This window comes from Halichoerus grypus, chromosome 2, assembly GCF_964656455.1.
Source record: "Halichoerus grypus chromosome 2, mHalGry1.hap1.1, whole genome shotgun sequence".
NCBI classification, from domain to species: Eukaryota; Metazoa; Chordata; class Mammalia; order Carnivora; family Phocidae; genus Halichoerus; species Halichoerus grypus.
This window is the reverse complement of record NC_135713.1, coordinates 156,311,761-156,338,461: the sequence shown is the minus strand read 5'-3', so window position 1 is coordinate 156,338,461 and position 26,701 is coordinate 156,311,761. Positions and strand designations below refer to the sequence as shown.

The 26,701-nt window shown below is 46.5% G+C and overlaps 1 protein-coding gene across 1 annotated transcript in view; it reads right to left on the bottom strand.

Moving 5' to 3' along the window:
* Window positions 1-26,701, bottom strand: part of MYOCD (myocardin) — a 96,335-nt gene that overhangs the window by 2,504 nt on the left and 67,130 nt on the right. Inside the window, exons 7-13 of the mRNA XM_036067692.2 lie at window positions 24,627-24,752; window positions 19,376-19,623; window positions 17,627-17,780; window positions 7,636-8,559; window positions 4,950-5,090; window positions 3,748-3,879; window positions 1,330-1,387 (exon numbers count right to left, since the gene is read on the bottom strand). Coding sequence (XP_035923585.1) covers window positions 1,330-1,387; window positions 3,748-3,879; window positions 4,950-5,090; window positions 7,636-8,559; window positions 17,627-17,780; window positions 19,376-19,623; window positions 24,627-24,752 — 1,783 coding nt within the window. The remainder of the gene's footprint in view (window positions 1-1,329; window positions 1,388-3,747; window positions 3,880-4,949; window positions 5,091-7,635; window positions 8,560-17,626; window positions 17,781-19,375; window positions 19,624-24,626; window positions 24,753-26,701) is intronic.

Here is a 26,701-nt window from a genome sequence, read left to right as displayed (position 1 = left end):
AAAAAAAACAACAAACCCACACCTGGATGAATCTTGGTTGCAAGAGAAAAATGACACAATGGAGCTGACTGGTCTCACTTTAGATTTACGGTAACAAACCTACCAATGGCACTTAATACAGCCTAGCATCCTACTGTGTTTCTCCAGAAAATTCATTCGTGATTGATTTAGAACTACCCTCAAATGATTCTTCTGTCCTCAAATCTCCTGTGCTCCCCTCCTGAACCCTTACCTTTGCTGACCTGGCCATATAGTTCGTTAAAAATATAAGGGTGTCTTGGGGCGCCTGGGTGGTTCAGTCGGTTGGGAGTCCGACTCTCGGTTTCAGCTCAGGTCCTGATCTCAGGGTCTCGAGATGGGGCCCCAGGTCGGGCTCTGCCCTTGGCGGGGAGTCTGCTTGTCCCTCACCCTCTCCCTCTGCTCTCTCTCTCTCCCCAAAATAAATAAAATCTTTAAAAAATATATAAGGATGTCTGATATCACCCTCTCCTCTTTCCATTGCAAAATGTATAGATATATACGCCCATCTTTTCCTTCTTTCTCTTGCTACAAGGCAGAAATTGCTGGTTCACTTGACTGTTGTCCATTCTGCCTTACCAGACTCTAATCTCCACAAAGGTGGGGACTTTGTCAGGTGCAGCACTGAGCCCAGTGCAATGCCTGGCCACTCCTTCTCCCAACTTTCAAGGTTGTTACCGAAAGGCTCAGACCTGAGGATTTTTTTTGTTTTTGTTTTTGTTTTCTATCTACATGTTCTCTTCACACAATCTTATTCATCTGTGTGGTTTCAGATTCTGGGCACATACCATGTAATTTTGAAAAAATAAATGAATGACTAAAAAGGAGGCGAAAAGAACATGTTGGTCATTTTTTTTTTTTTTTTTTGGTTGCAAGCTGGAATGACATCTAAGCATGAATGGACCATCCAGTGGGAGATCAGTAATTGAATTTCATTTTGAGTAGGTAGCACAAAACTTGCTTTGTCTGCTCTCTTCTTATTATTAATTAAGAGGATAGGGAGATTGGGATTAGAAAGGCAAAGAGGAACGGAGTTACAAGGGAAAACACTTAGGGAAATAGGGACCGAGTTGAGGACACCAACTGGTAAAATGCTGAGCAAGCTCCTAGGGACAGAGGGACAGAGTCAGGGAGGAATCACCCACTGGACCTTCTTACATCTTCTCCAGCGTGGACAGTGAGCTCACAAGAAGTGACACTTGACCCCCTTATGGCTTTTGGGTCTGACTTCCCGTGAGCACCTGACCTTGGTCCTAAGGGTTCACTCCCCAGAGCACAAGCAGGTGCAGAGTATCCCCAGGGCAGTCTTACCTCCACTTTCAATGAGGACATCTAGGAGCTCATCCATCTGTTGACTCCGAGTCATTTGCTATTGCAAATTAAGCAGAGGAGAATGGACAAGTAAGAAGGTTGGCCACCTCTTCTGTGGGAGATCGTTAGAAGCAGCACTACAGATTTTTCGAACTAGGTTTGGTTAAGGTGGGTTTTTTTTCTTAATTGCAGTAAAATACACATGACATAGAATTTACCATCTTCATCATTTTTAAGCATACGGTCCAGTGACATTAAGTACATTATGTTCACATTATTGTGTGACCGTCCCCACCATCCGTCTCCAGAACTTTTTCATCTACCCCAACTGCAACGCTGTCCCCATGAAACATGAACTCCCCATCCTCCTCCCCCCCAGCCCCTGACGATTTCCATTCTGCTTTCTGTTCCCATGAATCGGGCAACTCTAGAGACCTCACAGAAGTGGATTCACATGGTGTATTTCCTTTCATTACTGGTTTACTTCACTCAGTATAATATCCTCCGGGTTCATCCATGTTGCGACATGTGTCAGAATCTCTTTCCTTGTTAAGACTGACTAGTATTGGGGCGCCTGGGTGGCTCAGTCGCTTAAGCATCTGCCTTCAGCTCAGGTCATGATCTCGGGGTCCTGGGATCAAGCCCCACATCAGGCTCTCTGCTCAGCAGGGAATCTGCTTCTCCCTCTCCCTCTGTCCCTCCCCCCTGCTTGTGCGAGTGCTCTCTCTCTCTCAAATGAATAAATAAATCATCTTTTAAAAAAAAGACTGACTAGTATTAATTGTATGTATTCACCACATTTTGGTTAACCATTCATCCATGGACAGCCACTTGGGTTGCTTCCACTGTTTGTGAATAATGCTGCTGCGAGCAGGACTATAAATGGCTGACCGCACGACTACAGCTCAGTGTTCACCTCAGACTGGAAAACTCCTGAATGAAACAAGAGAAGGGGGGGAAAAGGCAGAGTGCTCCCCAGGAGAGTCCTTCAGGGTGAGCTCAGTGGAGTGGCTTCCATCCCAAGAACAGGGCTTCTTAATACAGAGAGTACAGCCATTTTTCTCACTCTGAAGCGACTCGGATCTGCCTCCTGTGTGGGGGCTGTGGTTGTGGCCCCAGCACGTGGCTCAGGCTTTCCTGGTTCCTCACTGAAAGAGCCCTGTGGCACCTGTTGATGCTCGTAGGGTAGACACCCCTTCCCTCTGGCTCATCTGAGTTGTACGGTAGAGTCTCGTTCATGGAAATCCACTTGGCTTGACCTTCTTCTTTTCTTTTGAAACCACAAAGGATCCATGGATGCTTACAGATACCAGGGGCAGAAAATGGGGAGGACAGGGGCCCATACCTCTCTCACTCCCTTGACAGCCCACTCCCAATACACAAAGGCATCAATAATCAATATGATGGGAGCACTGCTCAGAGAATGAGTCACCTACCAGTCCAGAAGGCATCAGATGTCCACAGGGTCTGGCAGGTAATGTAAATGAGCCGAACAGAGAGCAAGAGAGAGGGGTAGAATGTAGACCCCTCGCTGTGGTTCTGAGAGGCTGTGGATACTCTGTTTCAGGCAACTGTCCGCTCCCAGAAATGTGGCTCCACCATTGAGAGATCCTCTGACTTTTCAGGAATGAGAAAGCCCACTTTTCGCCTAAAATCTCCTGACATTTAAAAATACTCTTTAAGCCACGTGAGACCTAGCTGCAAGCTGATTTTGATCTGGGGGACGCCAGCGTGCAAAAGTTGACGTAGCTCTTCCTTGTGAGGTTGGGCACATGCAAAGGGCCTTCTGATATCTTATCCAAGCTCAGACCGTTTGAAATATACGATCATTCACTGCTTTCCTTTCTTTGGAGTTTACTTTTTATTTGGAACATTTCCCATAAATGGCAGCAAGGCATACAACAGACCTCCATGATCATGGTCATCAATACTTTGCCTGGATCACTAAATTCTGAAGCTAACAAGAACCTTATACAAAGTATCACCTTAAACAAAGTATCACCTTATACAAATTATCACCCTGACAACGGCTCTCCTCTATCTGAGTACCTACCAGGTGCCTGGACAAGGTAGTAAGTGCTACACTCTCTAGAATCCTTACAAAGCAGATATGGATCCTATTTCACATAAGAGACCTTGAGCACTTGTCCAAGCTTAGTAACAATGGTGGCTGGCTGCTGACATTAAATAAAGGCACCTGGGTGCCCAGCCCAACCTCTTCTCTGCCTGCCTCACACACCGGCTAGGTACACCCAACACCTTTCTGCAATTAGCGTCTAGACACTTGGCCCATTCTCATCGAGGGGCTCCCGATGCACTCAATGTCAGCATCTACAGACTGCATGAAGGTGCATAATGAAAAAAAAAATCCGTTTAGGCTACCTGTTTCCCTACAGAGAACACATCTTGCAAAGTTACCTGCTTTACGGCATCTTCATAGGACGGAGGCTGGGTTATCTCTGGAACTGCTGAAGTTGACTTGGAAAACGTTGGGGATGGAATGGAAAACTTTGGCCCTGTCTTCTCAGAAGAAGAGTGTAAACCAGCCATCTGTGGGGGTACAACGCAAAGAAAGAGAGTCAACTCGTGGGGTCAGAAACGGTACGGCTTCTGTGTTATAAACTCCAGGCTTGAGTTTGGAAAAACTGATTTGAGGGGGAACGAAAAAGAGCTAGGGTTTAGAAACAACCCCAATATATTGACAGTAGGACACATCACAGGCATCCTATTGACAATAGTACATATCGTGGGCATATCATGGGCAAATTGTAGCCCGTATCTGGAGGCATGTTAGGATGGGAACCTTGCAGATTCATTTTCCCCTCTAGGATGAACCCTGTTCGGTTAGGAGAAAAGCAAATAAAGTAAGAGTGCAGTCCAATATGAAAAAGTCCATCACCCCAGGAATTCCCAGGGTACTTTACCCTCACCCCCCACCACCGGGGAGGCGTTTCATTCCTAACTGGGTGCATTTGCAGAGAGATGGAGCCACCGCTGGGCTATCTCTTTAGGAACCAGCCTCACGTATTGTGAGTGTTCTATGGAATGCCAGGGCCATTTCAGGGTCTCTGTCCCCAAAGGATTCCCTGCCTGTCCTTGTGGCATGTAGCGCTTCTGTGTCATGGCCCTCTTGTTGGTCTCCTTATCACCTCTTCATTAGTCCTTGGAACTCCCCATATTCTGGCTCCCTCCCATCCCTGATTTCCACCTGCTGGGATGTACCACCTTTTCCTTTTTCCACTGAGAGACTGCCCCGTGACTCGAACACTCTGCACCTTTCTAGACCTTTCTAGACCTTTCCACCTTAACACTCTTTCTCGAGTGTTATTTCCCCACGTGCCTCTATTCCAATCTTGGACTCCACGGAAACTGGTGTGTTTGCCATGTTGTTTCACAAACAGACCATGCTCACGTTAGTCCTCGTGATTTCCAGGATGACCCCGGGCAATGGCTCCTCAGTACACCCTGATTTCTATCTGTACATCCATGTCAGTCTGTTTCCAGTGGATTTGTTTTTATCTAAAATGTCACTGATTTCTGCCTTTGGACCTCCTCATTCGGAGGACGGGGCCACAGAAGAGGGAAAGAGGCCAAGTTTAAACCTTTTTCCAGGCGCCTACCTTTTGCTGGACCCCTGGGCTTTTGGGACGAGGGGTGCCCCCAGCACCATGACTGCTGTCTGCCTGGGCTCCAGAGAAAGGGGGGTGGAGGCCGGAGGGCTGGGGAGAGAAGCTTGTAGGATGGCTCTCATGCCCTGAGTTCTGGAAGGAAGAAACGACCAATGAGGTGGCCTCCAGCAGCACACTTGAGAGCTTTGGCTGAGACTCCTGGTCCCTGCCCCGGTGTCTTATCTTTTCAACTCTCCCTAAATCCCATTATCAAAGTCTCAAATCTGGCTTTGTACGTATCACCCATTGCTCAAAAACCTTCCATGGCTCCCATGCATCCACAGCATAAGGTCTCCACCTGTAACGTGTTCGAGATGCTCCAGGCCAGGTACCATTTCCTTCAAAAGCTTGTATTCTATTAACTTCCCTCAGCATGCCCTGCACATTGTACTTCCCTATCTTTTCCCACATGGAATGTTCTTTTTCCGACTCTTGTTTTTTAATGCTACGTTTCTCATGGAGTCTAACCCCTTTGCAAAACCTTCCTGGACTGGCCTCCCCCCCACCCCAAAAAAGACCTTCCTGGATCTTCCTAGCCCTTCATGACCAATCTGCTTCCCCCCACCTTCCCCAACACTTCGTGCAGCATTTGATACCAGAAGCACTGATCAGGCATGTTATTCTATATTGCTCTTTATCTTTTTATCATGTAATTGATCATGTCCTCAAAGAGTGCTTTGTAAACCATGAACCACTGCACGAATGTTAGTTCTTCTTGAGAGTATCCATGTCGTCAGAATGGTCTTAGGGTCCAGAGCTGTGTTTCCAGAACTATTTTTACCTTTGTTGCCTAGGACACCGTGCACTGAGTAAATGTTGTCAACAGAGATGACAATCCATGTGACGTCCCAGCCCCTCCCAGAGTGCCCACTCAGAAGTGGGCATCATTCACTTGGATGTGCTGTTCTGGGGTGTGTAAAATCATATTCCCATTACCTATGGCCATACCCCATACTCCCAGGGTAGAGAACATTCAGTGGGAAAAGGGCATGCATTTTAGCATCAGATAACCCTGGGTTCCTGTGACCCTGGGCTCCTGGGTTAACCTCCTTGAGCTTCATTTTCTTCTGTGGCAAGTAAAGAATAAAGAATTGGAGCTCATAAGGTTGTGACAATTAACGAGATTACTCAGAGGCATGCCTCTTAATACTGGGCACGTGGCAGGATCCAATCATGTGGGTTTTCTTCCTATTTTCCTTTCTCATAAGGTAGATTTCAGAACTTTTGATGATGTAATTTTCTTTCTCAGCCTTAGGTAGATTTTCCTAATGATTTTTTAGCTTCGTGGACAAGGAAAGTCTCTGATGATCACCTTGGTCGAGTCTTTGAACTAGTTACTGCCGTAAGCTCTCTCTACAACCACCCCTCATTCAGCTCCAGCCACACTGGTCTTCCTTCTGATCCCTGAATATTCCACACACAACTCCCACCTCGGGGCCCTTGCTCTTGCTATTCTTCCTTTGCCTGCAACCTTCACCCCAAATATTCATGAGGCTTTCTCCCTTATCTCTTTCAAAGATTTGCTTAAATGGCCCCAGACCTTGACTTAAAAGTTGCAAACTTGCAAATGCTCCATCACCATGCCTCCCTGATTTTTCTCCATAACACCTATCATCCTTTAAGGGTGCTTGGGTGGCTCAGTCGGTTAAGCATCTGCCTTTGGCTCACTTGGGCTCATGATACCCGGGTCCTGGGATTGAGCTCCACATGGGGCTCCCTACTCTCCTTCTCCCCCCCTGCTCGTGCTCTCTCTAGCTATGTCTCTTTCTCTCTCAAATAAATAAAATCTTTTAAAAAAAAAGATCTATCATCTTCTGATACATGATATATTTTATGTGTTTATTTTATTTACTGTCTTCCCATGAGAATGGGGATTTTTGTTTGGTTAGTTCATCCCTCATCCCCAGAGACCATAACAGGGTCTGACACACACAGTAGTGTTTGGAAAATATTTGCACTATGCAGACCATTACACGGAGAGAATAGTAAGGTCTGGTAACTTCCCTTTGGCTCTCTTGATAAATTGGTTTGGCCTGTGGTAAGGCTTTATGCCGAGGAGTCCTGGAAAGGGGTTGGCAATCTGACCCACCACCTTTTTTTTTTTTTTTTTTTTAAGATTTCATTTATTTATTAGAGAGATAGAGCACAAGCAAGGGGAGCAGCAAGCAGAGGGAGAGGGAGAAGCAGGCTTCCCGCCGAGCAGGGAGCCCGACGCGGGTCTCAGTCCCAGGACCCCAAGATCATGACCTGAACCAAAGGCAGATGCCCAACTGACTGAGCCACCCAGGCACCCCCACCACCTGTTTTTATAAATAAGGTTTCACCGGAGCCCAGCCTCCTGCATTCCGTTACAGGTTGTGGATGTCTGTGTTCAGGAAACAAGGGTCCCATTGAGTGGCTGTGACACAGGCCATCGGGCCCACAAAGGGCCTTTCACAGGCCGATTTTGCCAACCTCAATCTCAGAGAAGAGAGTCTCCTGTCTACCGTGAAGACCAGAGGTTGCTTCTGGGCTTCCCCTAAACCCTACCCATTCAGACTTCAGCTCCTGAGCCTTTGCTGAGCCACACCCCACTTCTGGAAAGCGGGGTGCTCCGGGGGAGCCTGGGGCGGGGAGTTCTTACCTGTGCAGCGCATACCTGGTTGCTGGCAGGTGAGGTGATCCTGTGCCCTTCTCCTTGGGCGCCCGAAGAGGAGGGGAGGAAGTAATGGTTGTTGGGGGATGGGGGCAAACTGATGTGCTGCGGGCTTTTGACCGCGCCCAGCGGCGAGTGCTGCGGGGAGCACTGCGGGCTGAGGAACGTGGACGGCAGCGCGTCGCTGGGGCCCGAGGCCGGCTCGGCGCACGGAGCGGGCCCCGGGGGCCGGCGCCCCGCCGCTTCGCAGGCCTGCGCTCGGCCCTCTGAGCTGAGGCCCTGTCTCTTCCCAGGTCTCTGCTGGGGCGTGAAGGGACAACTGGACGCGGCGTCCTCCTGCTTGACGGGGACGGCCAAGAAGGGCGGCGGCTTCTCGGGGCAGGTGCTCCTCTTCTGCTTCTGCAGCTGCAGCCTCAGCTCCTCCACGTGGCGCTGCTCCTGCTGGAGCTTCCAGGTGAGCTCGTTGATCACCTTCTGCTTCTCCACCAGCATCTTGTCCTTCTCCGAGTCCAGCCCGTCCAGCTCGGGGCCGAGGGAGCCCCCGTTCAGGCTGCTCAGGAGGCTCTCGTCGGCGCACGCGGGGAGCGGGGACGGGTGCAGGCAGAGGGACGGGGACGCGTCGTTGAAGGGGTCGGGCAGGGACCCCGCCGCCGACAGGTCGGACGAGGCAGGCGAGATCGGGGGGCTGGAGCTGGTGCTGCCGAAGTGGTAGAAGCCGTTGGATAAGGCGCCGGTGGACGGGGAGGACTGGTAGCCCGGCAGCGCGCTGCTGGGCGTCACGGGGAAAGTGACCGTCGTGATGTCCCCGAAGTTGGCCAGGGGGGTCCCCGAACAGTCCTGGAAGGGCCGCAGACGGTCCATGAGGGCCATCTTGGTGCCGGACACCGGCAGACCCCGGATTCGAAGCTGCTGCCTTAATTCCGAGACCTACAGAAACCAGGGCGTGGTTAGGGTGCCGGTTAAGAACAATCTTTAAAAATAAATAATTACATTCGCTTTCAAACATCACACATGGAATTTTACAACATCCGCTTTTCTATGATTTGCTTACAATCCCCTCCCCTTCCCTTGGTATCAATAGGCTTTTGCACCATGCTTTTTTTTATTTTCATGATCCCAGAATCCTAGACAGGCATAGCCCACATGAACCGTAGAGGTCGCCTACTCTACTAGCTTCCAGCCCCCACCCTGGCCCTCGCCCCATTCTACAGATGAGAAGACTGATCTCTGCCCAGGTTTAGCCATCAGCCAGCAACCAATCATCCCAAAGCATGCTGAGACTCCAGGTCTTCTGCTCCTAGGTCACCGGTCTCCCTGCCAGGCTCTCTCTGTCCTTGGTTCTCCAACTTGAGCAGGTGCATTTTTAACGGGTTCCCAGGGGATGCTGATGCACTGGTCCCTGGGCCAGGTTTTGAGAACCATGGTTCTACATGAACACTTATGTCCTGTTTTTTTTTTTTTTAAGATTTATTTATTTTAGAGAGAGAGTGAGCCTGAGCATGGGGAGGGGCAGAGGGAGAGAGAATCTTAAGTAGATTCCCTGCTGAGCATGGAGCCCGACACAGGGCTTGATCCCACCACCCCAAGATCATGACCTGAGCTGAAACCAAGAGTCAGAGGCTCAACAGACTGAGCCGCCCAGGCGCCCCAAAATACGTCCTAATTTTAATAACTGGCTAGATGATAGTCATATACTGAGGGAGACTGTGCCGGGATAAGACCATCAGTTCAAATCCCGACCTTGCCTCTTACTAGCTCAGAGATCACTCTGTGCCTTGGTTCCCCTTCTGTAAAATGGAGACAGTCATAGCGACCTTATATGTTTTTGTGAGGACTGAAATGGCTTAACATTTGTAAAGTGCTTGGAATAGTGTCTCGCAAATGGTTAGTGTGGTGTAAGAGTTTGCCATTATTATGTTGATTCACGTGTGATAATTTCATCCTGCATTTTTTACAATGTTCATAAATGATAAGCTGCAGATATCTAAAAATATGGGAACTAAATTAACGATCATGACTATGACTGATGGAATACCTGAATCCATTAAAGCTGATGTTATATATAATAATGAATAATTATTTATGGTATATTATTTTTTCTTGATTTTTAAAATTTGAGAGAGAGAGAAAGAGAGAGAGAGCACAAGCAGGGGGAGGGACAAAGGGAGAAGGGCAAGCAGATTCCCTGCTGAGCAAGGAGCCGGATGCAGGATTCGATCCCAGGACCCTGAGATCATGATCTGAGCAGAAGTGAGACACTCAACCAACAGAGCAACCCAGGTGCCCCCCCTGTTTTTGGTATATTATTAAATGAAAAACAGTTTGAATTGTTTGATTCTATTTTTCTAAGAATTATATAAATTTGTATGTATGTGTATATTTAAACCTATGCTTGCTGATGAAAATATGTAGATAAAGATAGACTAAAATGTTAACAATGGTTCTCCTTATCTCTAACATCCTAAATATTTCACATAAGATATTACTTTTGTAATTAAAACAAGAAACATTAAATATCTAAGTGTCAATAATCCCATAAAATAGCTAGAAGAACAAATAGGGAAATATCCTTCTGATATTCTGTAGGGAAAGATCTTTTGAGCCTAAAAGCAAAGAAAGCAACTTTAAAAATACTGAAGACAAAAATAAAAAACCCCTCTAAGTCAAAAACACCAAAAAGAAAATGCAAATGCAGATAGCAGTCTCAGACAAAAATAATTGCAGGACAAATAATAAAGTGTTAGTAAGCTCGATGTACCAAGTGTGCTTTAACAAACCCCCAAAATAAACCAACACCCCAAAATGGGTAATGGGCATGGTTCAACTCTTCACAAACAAAAGATACATTTTTATTTATTTATTTGAGAGAGAGCGAGAGAGAGGGAGAGCACGAGCAGGGAAGAGGAGCAGAGGGAGGAGGGAGAAGCAGGCTCCCCGCTGAGCAGGGAGCCCCATGCGGGGCTCGATCCCAGGATTCTGGCATCATGACCTGAGCCAAAGGAAGACGCTTCACCGACTGAGCCACCCAGGTGCCCACAAAAGATACATTTTTTTAAAAATGGCAATAATGGACATGTACCAGCATTAGTAATCCAAATAAGATAAATATGGACATATTTTTGCATTCATGAAATTGACAAAGGAATTAATAACACTTTGTGTTATTGAAGTATCAGCAAAAATAAGCAAATAAAAATGTTTTTTTAAGAAAGTTCCTTAATACCTTGCTATTCCAAGTGTGGTCCTTGGACTACCAGCTCCAAGGGCATCTGGGAGCATGTTAGGAATGCAGACACTCAGGCCCCCTCCCCACACCTACTGAATCAGAACCTGTATTTTACCCAGAGCCCCAGGTGATCCAGTGTGTATACTCATGCTTGATAAATGTTGCCGCAGCCCAATGCTTCTGGCAGTAGATTGGCACAAACGTTCAGGACAGAAATTTTTACAATATGTATTCTTTGGCAAGAACTTTAGTTTTTTTTTTTTTTTTTTTTTAAGTAGGCTCCATGTTCAACACAGGGCTCGAACTCACAACTCTGAGATCAAGACCTGAGGTCAAGAGTCAGATGCTGTACTGACTGAGCCACCCAGGTGCCCCTGGCAAGAACTTTAAAAAATGTTAATATGTTTTGGTTCAGGAATTCTACTCCCAGGTATTTAGCCTGGGACAGTCACTGGATACATCAATAAATTTATGTACAAATTATATTTTTAATAGCAAAAATTTGGAAGCAAGTTAAGTGTCTGACACAGGACTGTTAACTAGGTGGTAGAATGATACACTATGAAAAATAAAAATTCTGGGGTGCCTGGGTGGCTCAGTCGGTTAAGCGTCTGCTTTTGGCTCAGGTCATGATCCCAGGGTCCTGGGATCGAGCCCTACATCGGGCTCCGTGCTCAGCGGGGAGTCTGCTTCTCCCTCTGCCTGCCACTCCCCCTGCTTGTGCTCTCTCTCTGACAAATAAATAAATGAATAAATAACATCTTAAAAAAAATAAAAATTTTATCGAATATTGCAAGTTATGAAAAATGCTTATGATATGTTAACCAAAAAAGCATGTCAGAAATTCATGCTCACAGGATTACCTTACAGCAATAATTTAAAAAAATTTTTTTCAACAATAATTTTTAAAAGAAAACAGGTCCACCTGTATTTTCAGTTTATAGGGAAATAAAATCTGCAATGCTATCTGTGGGTCAATTATCTTTTAAAATACTCTTTATTTCTACCTGCACTATCCTGTCTCAATAGTAAATAACTACTTTTATAATCATTTAAAGGGTATTTTAAAAGGATTGCAAGAACTCACACTATTGTAAGCGGTAAATATACGCCCCCATCTTTCTGGCATTGTTTTATCTTTTTTTTTTTTTTTTTTTTTTCAGATTTGCTGGTTTGAAAAAGTACAGAATAGCAACTCATTATTGTTTTAACTTTGAATTACTTAAAATTAATGAGTTCCACATTTATTTTTAGAATCTGTTCTGGCACTGAATATTTTAAACTACATCATTAAATAATGCAGCTCATATTCCAAAATAACACAAATACTTGTTGCGTTCATGTACCTTACATTTCGGAGTATTATGCTGTGTGGGCTTGCTTGGGACAAAGGTTTGTATACACCTTTCCTATACTCACTGGTGTTTTAATCACCGATCACTCTTTCAACCATGTGTTATGGAAATGTGTATCATACACAAAAGTTGATGAAAAAAGTATAATGAACCTCATGTACCCATCAACCAGCTTCAACGATGATTAATCCATGCCCAATCCTGATTCATTTATACCCTAAACCACTTCCACTATATTTCCTAAATTATTCTGAAGCAACTCATATAATGAGATCTGTAAATATTCTGATATCTTTCTCTAAAAGATAAGTGCATTTTATAAAAAACGCCAATAAAAGACCATTATCACACCCAAAACACATGAATAACTATTTCTTAATATCCATCATATTTTCCCAGTTTTTAAATTTCCCATTATTTTCTCTCTCTCATGCTGTCATGCTCTCTGGCTCTCAAGTTTCTTAGAAACAAAAAAAAAATCCATATACTGGATTAGCAAAAAAACATATACTGTGATGTTACCCTGTATAACTTTAAAAAAAAAGACTTATTTATTTATTTGAGAGACAGAGAGAGAGAGTGAGCAGGAGCGGGGGGCTGGGGCAGAGAGAGAGGGAGAATCTCAAGCAGGCTCCCTGCTGAGTGCAGAGCCCGACACAGGGCTCAATCTCACAACCCCGAGATCATGACCCTGAGCCCAAACTAAGAGTCGGATGCTTAACTAGCTATGTCCCCAAGGTGCCTGCCCCCCATGTATAACTTTTTAATGAGAAATCAAACTTTCTTCCCAGTGCTTTTCCCCTTTTACTCCTAATCAGCAAAACATGAGCATTTTGGGAGAACATCGACCTTCGATACCTTATCTTTCTGATGACCTGTTTTAAGGGTCACCTTCATTAATTCCTCCTATTTCTTCCTTTTCCAAGGTACGGTTATATCACCTGTTTCCTTTATTCCTCTTCTCTCCTTCTTCCCTTCCCACTCTTTCCAATTGCTCTCCTTCCGTCTCTTTCGGTCTCGTGGCTTTAACCCACCCCGCTATGCAAAAGATGCCAAAATTTCTGTGCCCAGCCTGACAACTAGGTCGGTGTGTCTCTAACTGCATGGAAACTGGCTAGACTTTTCCTCTTGGTTGTCCTGGTGGTACCTGTGACTCAATTTCCCCAAACTGAATGCACCTGCCAACATCCCTTCAGATCAGCTCCCCATTCTACCCTCCCAGTTTCTGCCCCTGGTGTCACAATCCCAGGTGACACCTCTCCCCATACACCCTGTGGTCAAGTCCAATTAAGGTTTCTCCTTCTCCATCCTCATTTCAAATGACAGTAGCAAAACCTTTCAGATCACTCAATTAAAAGAAGAACTACTCTCCAATCCAGTAATCACACTACTGGATATTTACTGAAAAAAATACAAAAACAGGAATTCAAAGGCATACATGCACCCCTATATTTAGAGCAGCATTATTTACCATAGCCAAATTACAGAAGCCGCCCAAGTGCCCATTGATAGATGAATGGAAAAACAAGATGTGGTGTGTATACAATGGAATATTACTCAGCCATAAAAAAGAACGAAACCTCGCCGTTTGCAACAACATGGATGGAGCTAGACGGTATAATGCTAAGCGAAATAAGTCAGTCAGAGAAAGACAAATACCATGTGATTTCATTCATATGTGGAATTTAAGAAACAAACAAAACAAGCAAAGGAAAAAAAAGAGAGAGAGAGACAAACCAAGGACAGACTTTTAATCATAAAGAACAAACTGATAGTCACCAGAGGGGAGGTGGCGGGGCAATGGGAGAAATATGTAATGGGGATCAAGGAGTGCACTTGTGATGAACTCTGGGTTTTGTACAGAATTGTCGAATCACCATATTTTACACCTGAAACTAATATAACACTGCATGTTAACTATACTGGAATTTAAAATAAAATAAAATAAAATAAAATAAGAAAAAAACAAAAAAAAATCACTCACTTAAGTGCAAATCCCAGTTTTGTCATCTATAGTCTGGTTAACTTGCATAGCATTTGGTCTCTGTTTCTGGGGGTGGGGGTTAAGCAAGACATTTATTCACTTAATATATGATCTTAGTGCACTGTGTGTCTATAGTATAAACCGTAAACTCACAACCGATCGACACTCAAACTTGACAATGTGCAACCCATGTAGGGATGTGAGGTTGATGTGATAAATGTCATATGTCTCCCAAATATAACTCAAGACTTCCTACTTTAACTTCTTAAAATACACCAATCAATGTTACCAGAGAAACTAAAGCCAAATCTATGAATTTACCAAACTTATTTATTCTGTAAAGATTCTTAGGCTTCTACAGAAGGAGATGTAAGTCTATTTTTAGATGTCAGCATTCTGGATTGACTTGTGGGCTCTGGAAACATAGGACGAAGTTGTCAAATGAACAGATGAAATTGGGATGGCTTCTCCAAGTGGGGGAGAAAATGTAGAGATAAAAGAATCTCTTTTACATGTTAACCTATGTCCTGATAGAACCAACATATTTCTCCCACTTTTCTCACCTGAGCTATCAGGGTTGGTGTTAGGTTTATCAACAGTATCTTTCTTCTAGGGGAACCTGGGTGGCTTGGTTGGTTAAGCGTCTGACTTCGGCTCAGGCCATGATCTCAGGGTCCTGGGATCGAGCCCCGCGTCGGGCTCCCTACTCAGCAGGCAGTCTGCTTCTCCCTCTGCTCCTCCCCCCACTCATGCTCTCTCTCTCAAATAAGTAAATAAAATCTAAAAAAAACCCAGTATCTTTGTTCTATACAGCAAACCGTTTTATAGCATTCATGATAAAGATAAATATCAAAAATATCTAGGATGATAATGAGTTATATGCCTTATTCATTTAGCATCTTTGAGGTCCTGATTTTTATGTTCACATGTAAAACCTATCTTGCAGGGTGAAAATGGAAGCAAATCTATACAGGATGGTCGACTGATACTTTACATTCAGAAACTGGCAGCTGCGACCCCCATCATTTCCTAGTACCCCTGCTAATTTATTATTATATATCGAACCAGCCAATCATTCCGAACATGTGCACATGGAGGAAACCATCTTTGGAGGCTCTGCCGCACGGCACATCACATCTAGACCAGGCAACTACCTGACCCCGGGCTCCCATCCTAAGGTAGATTACTTTTTAAAAAATCTTTTTTTTTTTTTTTTTTTCAATGCAGGGCTTGAACTCATAACCTTGAGATTAAGACCTGAGCTGAGATCACGAGTCAGATGCTTCACCCACTGAGCCAGCCAGGAGCATCTGAAAAATCTTTTTTATTCTGGTTAAAGACATACAGCATGGGGCGCCTGGGTGGCTCAGATGGTTAAGCGTCTGCCTTCGGCTCAGGTCATGATCCCAGAGACCCAGGATCGAGTCCCGCATCGGGCTCCCTGCTCCTTGGGAGCCTGCTTCTCCCTCTGCCTCTCTCTCTCTCTCTGTCTCTCATGAATAAATAAATAAAATCTTTAAAAAAAAAAAAATAAAGACATACGGCATGAAATATACCATCCAATCATTTAAGTATGCAGTTCAGTGGAATTAATTCATTCACACTGTTGTGCAAACATTATCACCATCCGTCTCCAGAACATTTTCCTCATTGTGAGCAGAACCTATGTACCCATTACACACTAACACCCCATTCCTCCTCTGCCTAGCCCCTGGCAAACACCCTTCTACTTTCTGTCTTTGAACTTCTCTAGGTCCCTCATACAAGTAGACTCACAGAATAGTTGTCCCTTTGTGCTTGGCTTACTTCATTTAGCATATTGTTTTCTGGGGAGAGGACCTAATTTTATACCTTCATGGATTTATGACCTGGGGAGTGAAGGGTGGATGACCTGTTACCAGAAGCTTGGCATCCTCTTCCAGCCTTATGGATGCTAAATCGGAACGAGCTCAATGAAACCTAAGCATTTTTATTCCAAGTGGAAGGGACAGAGGAACTCTTGATATCACAACCCAAGATATATTTTATTGACTGGTGTTGCCATTGGCAGCCATAGAATTAATTTTCTTTCATTTGAAATAAATCCCACTCCCACCTTTCCCCCAAGACAGATAATGACCAAAGACTGAGAATGGGAATGGAGGGTGACAAATAAGGCCCGAGAAATCCTGGCCCAGTGAAGACCACGGGGACCTGTAGGAAATTGGCTTTTTGGGGACAAGTGATAAGGTCTTTTGGGGGAGGGGAGAGTAATAGGTGGGATCACAGACAACGGAGTGAGGCGTTGAGGGGAGCAGGTGTTCACACATTAGAGAAGTTGAAGGCACCACAAACTGCCTTCTTCAGTTCTTTTGTAAGTACTGGATGGATGAATACGCCAATCGCGATCACCGCTCTGGAATGCGCGAGGTTTAGCTCAAAGCCCAGGGTCATCTCGGTGAACCGAGATCCCTGAGGTCTGTGATCCAGAGCAAACTGCTCCCCTCCCCACACAGCATTTAACACGTTGCTGTCACATTTCAGGGCAGAAATTCTCAGACTTGGGGATTTCACAGAACAGTACATTGTTTCAACTTAGGCAGTTGATGCACTTGGGGTTGGGTTACCAACATTTCGGCTCCTTGCACAAGACTAACATCCTTATTTAATAATACTCCTGCTTAATAGAAAGAAACAAAAGTCTACCAGAAACATTCCACTTCCACCCACTACTGTCATCATTTCCAAACAGGGTCTTTCTTTAGATTCGAAACATCGGGAGGAAATAAATACTTTGAATAAAGATCCTTCAAGGTATGCCGAACACACTTAGATTTATGAAAAGCCCTTTATGTGGTTCTTGTTTTTCTCATTTCACCAGAGACTGATTAAAGTTCATCATGGAATTGACTGCTGGTTTAGAACATTCAGGAAGCCCACATCAGTCTTACTCTCTGCGCTATGCTCTGTCATGTATATACAATTCCACTGGGTTCTCACAAGAACTCATGTATGCAAATGAGCAATCTAAGATGCAGAGAAATTAAGAAATGAACCCAAGGTTGCATAGCCAGTGAAAGAGCTGAGTTAGAAGCCCAGGGTCTTCTGCTCTATGGGGGGCGGGGTACTCAACCACAGCAGTTAAGATTTTATCATCTACTTGAATTTCCCTAACCCTCTCCCTAACCTTCTCCCTCCCACCGTTTTATTCAAGAACTCAGTTGGGGAAAATGTTGTTAAAAAGCTACTGATGGATTTGTCCGGGCACCTGGCTGGCTCAGTCAGTGGAGCATACGACTCTTGATCTCGGGGTTGTGAGTTCAAGTCCCATGTTGGGTGTAGAGATTACTTAAAAAGAAAATCTTAAAAAAATCTACTGATGTATTTGTTGAAGGACAGGGAGGAAGGAAGGGCAGGCAGGCAGGAAGGAAAACACACCAAATCCTATACCTTCAGATCATCTAGGTTTGATGGCAGTGGGCCTGGTTTGAGAGAAGAGACACCAGTTTGTCCAGAAAAGCTGTTTTTGACAGGAGACAAAGGGGTACTGCTCAGTGGTGTTGAAGTAGAGTTTGGATTTCTGACCATCTGTTCATTTGGCTCCCTGAAAAACAAACAAAAAAGAGGCACTTAAAATATGGGCAAATAGATATATGGGGGCGTAGTACCAGGATTTACAATAAGAAATTACACATTTGGTCCTTGTCCCTCTCTCTGGCACAGAGCTCCTAAAATCCTTGGAATCTCCTAAGTGATGAGAGCCACAGGGGTGTCAGCTGTTAGTGAGGCGACTTTGTGAAAGCCCCTAGGTCACCTAAGGATGGGGGCTGGTTGCCTGAGAACCAACCCTGTGATTTGAGGTTGAAACTTTCAGTCCCACCCCCTGCCCTCTGGGGAGAGGAGCTAGGCTGGAAGTTGATTCATTCACCAATGGCCAATGATTTAATCAATCATTGCCTCTAATGCAGTCTCCCTAACACCTAAAAGAATGGAGTTCAGAGAGCTTCCAGGTTGGTGAATACGTGGAGAACGAGGAGAGCGGCATGCTTGGGGGGGGGGGGCGTGGAAGCTCCTCGCCCTTTCCCCATCCCTTGCCCTGTGCATCTCTTCCATCTGGCGGTTCCGGAGTTACATCCTTCTATAATAAACCAGTGATCTCGTAAGTCAAGTGCTTCTCTGAGTTCTGTGAGCCACTCTAGCGAATTAATGGAACCCAAGGAGGAAATTGTGGGAACCTCTGATCTATAGCCCTGTCAACCAGAAGCCCAGGTCACAGCTTTTAGACTTGTGGTTGGCACCTGAAGTTGGGGAAGGGGGGGCAGCCTTGTAGGACTGAGCTCTTAACCTGTGGGGTCTGATGCTGTCTGTCCAGGTAGATGGTGCCAGAATTGTGTGGAACTGTAGGGCACCCGGCTGGTGATGTGGGGAAAGCCTCCCCCACACACTGGGATTGGGTGGCCAGAACCCTTGGTGGGTAGCTTTGCATTTAGATCAGGTCACAAGCTAATGGCCTGCAAGGATCAGGCAAGAAATCAATCAGCGCGAGAGGCGGGGCAAGGACACCAACAGTGCAGGCTCGGTGCCAAGTGGCAAGTGACACTCTCTCTGGGGAGACAGGAGGGAGCCGTAGAGACTGTGGCATAGTGGAGAGTGTCCTGGGGGGGCAGGAGCACCCCTCATAAAGCATGGCTATATTCAGCACTCAGCATCATTGCCAACCCGACCTGAGGCTGAGCAGAGACAGGTGCGGGAACCCACACCCCAACTTCAGAGTTGAAGGGAATGGCCCATGTAAAAGGTGACCTGCCGTGGGGGTCACAGGCCGGGGTCTGAGAGTCAAACCTTGGGGCTGGCCGTCACTCAGTCACTCAGCTCTGTTGCTTCCTAAAGCATAAGGTCCGAGTGAATCCAAGAAATGGAACCATTCTGAGATGGTCTCTCCTCTCTGCTCCACGATTCAGTCCAAGAGCGCTAATCCTTTCTCTTTTCCCAACCATACCTCTTACCGGGGCATCGATTTTGTTGCTTCCTCCCGGCCTTCTGCTCCGGAAAAGGTGGGCATGGTTCCTAAGCAGAGTCCCATTCTAAACCTACCAGATGAGGACGGGGTGCCATCGGGGACTGGCTGGGTGCCCGGGCGCTGGCCCCGCGTGCCTCAGACACAGAGGAGCGCCCCAGCCCCGGGCCCTCCCGACTTACTTGAGCTGAGCCTGGTGAAGCCCCGGGTAGCCGAGCCGGTGCTGTTGTTGCTGCTGGCTCAGGATCTGGAGCTGCAGAAAGAGCTGCTGTTGCTGGAGCAGCCGGGCGTAGGCCGAGTCCATGGGCGGAGGGGACTTCTCCGCCTTCTGGTCTGGGGGGATGTACTGGTGATATTTGAGCTTCTTCACCTTGGGCTTGGGGTCCTTGGGCTTTTTGTGGCGGTTCTTACTGTCGCTCAAGGACTTGGACTGCAAAGGGGGTGAAGAAATGGCACGTGCTTTAGGTGGGGGGTGGGGCAGGGGGGAATGGCTGGATGCCGTGGCTAGACCGCGAGGAGGTTCTGTTAAGATGGGCTTTCTCGAATCCCAGAGATACGATCTAGCAAAGGCACAAGGTGCCAAGAGACCCTGGGGCATTGAGGTACCTGTCGAACGGATCTACTGCGGGTGCCTCAATCTAGAAGAGGGGGTGGGCATGAATCCCAGATGTGGCTCCGGGAGCATTTCCTTCCCAGCGCAGAGTAAGACGGAAGCCTGCGTCTCGGCTAGGACGCTTTCCTTGGCTAAAACCACAGATGGCCTAGCAAAGGACACGATCTGATCTTGAGATGGAGTCGTAAGAAGTTCCTTCCCACGTATACACGAAATCGCCTTTAGTGAAGCACTTGGTAAACTGACTTATGAATGACGTCACCTTGGATGCAATTAAGCTTGTCTTTGATGGGGATTTTTGCAGCTTTGGGCGGAAAAGTCAGATAGACTCCCCCATCCCACCAACACCCCAAATACGGATGTAACCCCAGGAGCTGACACCCTCTGAGATAGTGACACTTGACTTACTATGAGAAGGGTTCGCCACCCACTGGGACCCTTCTAGAAGCTTCCCATCCTAGAGCGTGACTTGGACACACTGAAAGAAGTCAAGGCTACAGGCTAGGAAGTTAAGACCAAGTTCTGAACACGGTGCAGGTACTTTGCTACATCTCCCTTACCTCACCGGACAGTTGAGGAAAATATTCTTACTTTTTATCTCAGTGACCAACACAACGATGTGGAAAGATACTAGTGACATAAGAACAGGTCTCAAAGGATTATACCATACCTACACCTACGCTCCTGAAATCAAAAGGCCTCCCTATTGTAGGAGGCAGTAGTCCATACTGTCATCAGTTGAAAGAAAAAACTTAACTTTCCAGCCCTGACTTTAATTAGAGAAGCCTGAAATGAAGAACATGGATGTCATGACCGGTCTCTCGAGGCTTTGGGGGAAAGGTGCAGGGGAGGTGTGATACCAGAAGTGTCCAGGAGAGGGAGCTCCAGAATACCTGGCAGGCAGGTTCCCACCGGGCAGCTTCCCCATTTTAACCACAAAGCACACATCTGGAGCCTACAACTTGCATTTCTCTGACTCCAGGCATCCCACCACCGAAGCCTCTTTTGTAAACGTCTTCTTAAGGAGGCTTCTTCTCGGGAAGTAATAGATAAGGTGCACAAGAATTCCCGTGTGCCTGGTGGCTCGATTTCTCCCGGCTCCTTCATTGATTAGCATTCTAGCTAATTAATCAGTCTCCTGCACTCGCGGGAGAATCTCTGCGGGGCTCCTGCCATCAGCTCGGCCCTGCTTTGCTCCAGCTCAGCTTCTGTTCCCACCTCACCCTAGGACTTGCCTCCTCGTCTGGGGGAGCTGCAGGCCAGTCAGGGACGGGGAGCTTTTTCTCCATGTTGCCTTAGTACAGGGATACTGAACATTCCAGAAGTTACTCAAATTGGACCGCTTTCTCTGGAGAGTGGAAGGCAAAGTCTTTTGAGCCCATGGAACCCTGATTCCATGGACTGTATAGTTTTACACTCTTTTTGAAACCAGAGGATACAAGGTGGTAAGTTTGTTTGTTTGTTTGTTGTTTTTTTCTATTTTCTGCCTAGAACTGCATGGTCTATGGGAGGTAGATACATCATCCAGGGGTTTAAGACCCACGCGTGAATGTGTAAAGCAGGTCAGTGTAGTGCAAGAGGGCATGGCGTGGTCTGTGGCTAGAGGGTCCGTGACTTTTTTGCAAGAAGTCTTGCTCACATCCTGGGCCTGCCCCACAACGTACCACCCCAGCAGCCTACAATCAGTTTGCCTGTCCTGCCTCGCAAGACCAAGTCCCAAACCCCCTCTGCCAAAGAAGACTGTTCACCCAGCTGCCTGACCCCTCCCACCCAACAGCTTACCCCTCCGGTCTCTTTTCCTTGCAATGTCCTGCTGTCTGCAATTCCCTCCTGCACCTGCTACCCGACTAGGGCTCATCCTCTGCGTCTAGCTCACACCCCAGCTCCCCTGGGAAGCCTTTCCCAATTCTCAGTGAGGTCTCTCATTTGCAGGTCTCATATGGCATTTCGGGGCTGTCTGATAATGGTCCACCACTGCATACCCTGCTCAGGGGGTGGGGGAGACTGAAGTCCAGCCCCTGTTCTGCTTCTTATGCTACGAGTCCTGATGGAGGTGGTGCCCCCCCCGAGAAAGGGATCTCTCATTCTGTATCTCGGTAAAATACAAGTAACAGAGAAATCACCCCAGTAACTATTTTAAAGTATACGATTCACAATGTTGCGCAAGCATCATCACTAAGTAGTTCCAGAAAATTTTCATCACCCCGAAAGGAAACCCCATCCCCATGAAGCAGCCCCTCCCCATTGTCCTTCTGTGGTCCCCGGACAACACTCATCTGCTCTCTGTCTCCATGGACTTGTCTATTCGGGATATTTCATATAAATGGAATCCTACACTACGTGGCCTTTTGTGTCTGGCTTCTTTCACTCAGCATCGTGTTTTCAAGGCTCATTTCTGTGTCAGACTTCATTCCTCTTTATAACTGAAGAACATCCCATTGTGTGGATATGCCACACGCAGACCCATCCTTCAGCTGATGGACATTTGGGTTCGTTCCAAATTTTGACTATTGTGAATAGTGCTGCCATGAATATTCACATCCAAGATCTCGTTAGAACACCTGTTTTCAATTCTGTGGGGCATATACCTAAGGAGAGGAATTTCTGGGTCACATGGTAATGCTAGGTTTAACTTTTTGAGGAACCACCAAGCTGCTTTCCGTAGTGGATGCACCATGTGTGAGAGCTCCAATCTCCACACTCTCACCAATACTTGCAATTTTCCAGGATAGCCATTCTAGTGGGTATGAAGTGGTATTTTGTTGCGAGTTTGAGTTTCATTTCCCTGATGACTAATGACACTGAACACCTTTTCATGTGCTTATTGGCAATTTCTTTATCTTTGGCGAAATGTCTGTTCAGGTCCTTTGCGGCATGTTTTTCTTACTTGCTCCCAACACTGTTTGGGTTAGTGGTGGCTATGATACTCAATTAGACTATAGGCTCCTTGAGAGCAAGAATCTTTTTTTTTTTTTTTAAGATTTTATTTATTTTGAGAGAGAGAGAGAGAGCACGAATGAGGGGGGAGGGCAGAGGGAAAAGGAGAAGCAGGCTCTCCACCAAGCAGGGAGCCCGATGGACATGGGGCTCGATCCCAGGACCCCAAGATCATGACCTGAGCTGAAGGCAGACGCTCAGCCGACTGAGCCACCCAGGCGCCCCAGGAATCGTGTTTTATTCAGCTTTGATATATACCTTCTAGGAGCCTGCACTGAGAACACCTTTCCCTTACATAGGATTTTACAGTTTTGGGGGAATTCTTGTGCATTCTCTCAGTGGTCTCATATGTATCTTAGAAAGTCAATAGGTCAGAGGTGTTTCCCCCGAGCTGGGCTGCTTCCTTCTTTGAGAAGCCCTGTAGTATCCTCTTCATTTAGACATGATGAGTATCGAACAACTGAGAATTCATAGACATTGACCAATCAGCAGGGAGACTGGCTCTTATATAAACAACCAGTCCTGCTAGATCAGTTACCTGTCAATCCTGCTCTCCGTTGAAACTGACCTATCTTTCCTCTGGGCAACTATCACCTTTCCTTAGTGCACTGAGGCTGAAGGAGGTGCTAATTTGGCTTATGCAAAATTTAAACACGTTGGTAGAAATAGTAATAAAATTTCTCTTTGTACATGACAGTAGAAATAACGTGAACCATCTCCTTCCTCCACCGGCAATGAACAAAGTTCATCAACAGTCGTGTAATTTCAAAGCTGCTGGGCTGAGTAAGCGAGGTTTAAGCTACTTAGGGAGTGAATTTGAAGTGAGGTTTAGGGACATTTACAGGAAACTGAAAGTCCTGCCGTCCACTTTTGTGTATATGCATGCAATGGAGGGGACTCTGCGGTCATTACTTTAACACTGATTCTTAACTTACGATCTTCTGAAAAATATTTCATAAAAGACATCTCAGCTCTCATTAAGTGGTGACCCTAGAGCTGAGATAACTTGCTCCCAAATTGATGAGAAGTTATTTGGGTTAGGGGCGCCTGGGTGGCTCAGTCGTTAAGCGCCTGACTCTTGATTTCAGCTCAGGTCATCATGATCTCAGGGGTGTGAGATTGAGCCCCACGCTGGGCTCTGTGCTGGGTGTGGAGGTTGCTTAAGATTCTCTCTCTCCCTCTCCCACTGCTCCTCCCCCCCCACCCCGCCCAACAAAACAAAACTAAACTAGTAAGTTACTTGGGATAAAATATTATGAAGAAGACCAAATGATTATTAGCAGGCAGTTAATTGGTAAGAGGAGCGAGTCCTCTGTGAACTAATAAGTATAACGCGAAGAAAAGTTAACCAACAATCTGCTATGATGCTCATGGTCTACTGGGCAGACAAGCCCTCCCTTTATCTCCAAAGGGAGCCGGGCTTACATGATTGAGGTGTTATATGACGCAAAGGCTTCAGATCTGCTTCCCCTGCGTAAAACCCAACTCCCCGCCTCCCACCTGTTTGATGACATTTACAAATCCTGTGTGCGTTTCCATCAGCCGTGTCTGTCTCTAGGCTGACCTTATGAAGTCTTTTAAGTCAGGCACGCTCTGGCTGAGCTGTGATTCCAAAGAAATGCAGGCACATGGGTTTTTCTTCTGCGGGGAAGACCCACGCTGTGCCGACACAGATAACAGACTCTTGGTCCGCATACACGGATGGCCCCTCTCCCCTCTCCTGACTTGCAATGCTCCCTGCGGACTGAGCCTACACACAGGTCCATGTGACTCTCCTCACCTAACTCCCACCGAACCACCACACCTAACTCCAAGAGCTCTGCTCCCAGTGGGCTCTGTGGGTGAGCGCTCTGGCAGGTGCCAGGAGGCCGGTCCGTCCCTACCTTTACGGCAGCGTGCACAGCGATGGGGTTACCAAGAGGGCCGAGCCCCTGCGTCCCCGTGTCTGACTGGTTGCTGGGCTGGGAGGCTGAGTCTTTCCTGTCATTTTCGGAGCCAGAAGAATGATCCTGAAATCCAAATTTCAGCATGAGTCGGATGCAGGAGGAAAAACTGTATGAGGCAGAGATAAAGTAGAACCCCCCATCCCCCACCACATACACGGCTCTGTTGTTTTCATCTTCACTTCATATCCAAGTACATATCACACGACCTCCCCGGGGAAAGGAGTCATATATAATCTGTCAACCAACTGAGGTCACTTTTGAGAGATAAAGGGGTCGTCATTCATCATTATTTCGGAAGACAGGAATAGAAATGGCCTGTTCTAGGCCAACCCAGACAGCTGGTCACCCTGAGTGAGGGTTCCACCTATGACGAGGTCCACCTGTTAGACCTGATAAGGAGACTGATGAAAAAAGGAAGAGGGAGGAGTAGGTGTAGGAATTTGGGGGGAAAGTAGGACCAAAAAAACCGATAAAAACGGTGTTAGCAGATGGAGGGAAAATGCATGAGTGTGTATGTGTTTCTGGGTGTATATATGTTTGCATGTTTGCATATGTATGTGTGTATATGTTTGTATGTGTGCGCATGGGTCTGCATATATGTGAATGTGTCTATACATATATGTGTGTATGTGCATGTATGCATAGCTCTGTGCATGTGTGTATGTGTATATGTATGTGTTTATGTAATTTACATGCATGTGTGTATATGTAGGTGTATGTGTGTGTCTACGTATGGGTGTGTGGGTGTAGTGTCATGAACAACCTCTGTACATGGAGGACTGGAAAAAAGGGTAACTGTCTTCTGTCCCTCTCCTGCAATCTGATACTGTGACCAAAAGGGACAGGGGCTGCTCATACTCTCCTGGAGCTTCTCCGCCCTTTCCTGAGCCCTGGCACCTGCAAAGGTCTGCAGAACCCTTGCCTCTCGAGCCTCAGTGTCCTGATCCGCTAACTGGGGCTGCTGGGTGCAAGGACAAAATGATTTTTGCCCTGGGCCTGGCATCACCTTGTGCTTGTTCCCTTTGACCCCTTCTCCTGGGTTAAGTGGAAAAGAACTTGTCTTCTCCTGAAACCATTCTGTAATCAGAAGCTGAGGAATTTACCATCAGAATAACAGATACAAGTGATCCGAGATACTGTCTGCTGTTATCAGAGAAGCTGAGCTGCAAAGACCAGGTGTGGCACGCAGGGACACGGAACGTGCTTTGATTATAAACCCGTGCACAGTAAATGTATGGATCTGCTTGTTAGCTCTCGTTTCCTCCCATTCCACATCTCCTCCTTGGCAGCCCCAGCTTTGCTCTCTTCATGGTGTGCAGAAGGGTATGACAACGACTATTAAGTATCATGGTTTCCAGAATAGGGCTCTGCATGATGATTACCCAAGCTGTCCCTGATACCCCTATGGCCATTTCCAGTGTAAACCATGTTTCAAATAGAATATCAAATTTCAACGCATCACATAATTCCCAGGAGGCCATGAGAACCAAACTCTTCCTAAAAGGGGGGTTCTCTGCAGAGTCCGTGGGTGAAAGACTCATATCTCGCTACCACACTAGTGCATCTCCTTCCCCCTTTTGTGTGTGTGTGTGTGTGTGTGTGCACATGCCCACACATCTCCTCCTAGGGGCTGCATGAATACCATCATGCAAGGCTGAGGGAAGCCCCCATCAAGCTATTCTCAGGTTGGGCTGGATGTGGACCTTGCTGTGGTTTGGCAGGTAGAAATCTGTAAGGGTAGAACCATCTCGGGGCTCCCTGCTATGCAGCCAATCAGCACCTCCTGCTCTACGCCCTCCCCACCCCGACCCAGGGCCCTGTAGAGATTTCTCGGTGTGTGGAAAGCCTGTGGGCTTTGAAATCGGTCCTGCTCTGGCACATTCTACCCGGGAGATCATCGGTGACTCATCTGATCTCACTGAGTCTCTTTTTACCTTGTCCATAAATTTGGCAGATAAAAGGCATCCACTTGGCAGAGTGGACGCTTAAAGAGTAAGTCAAAGGGTATAGTC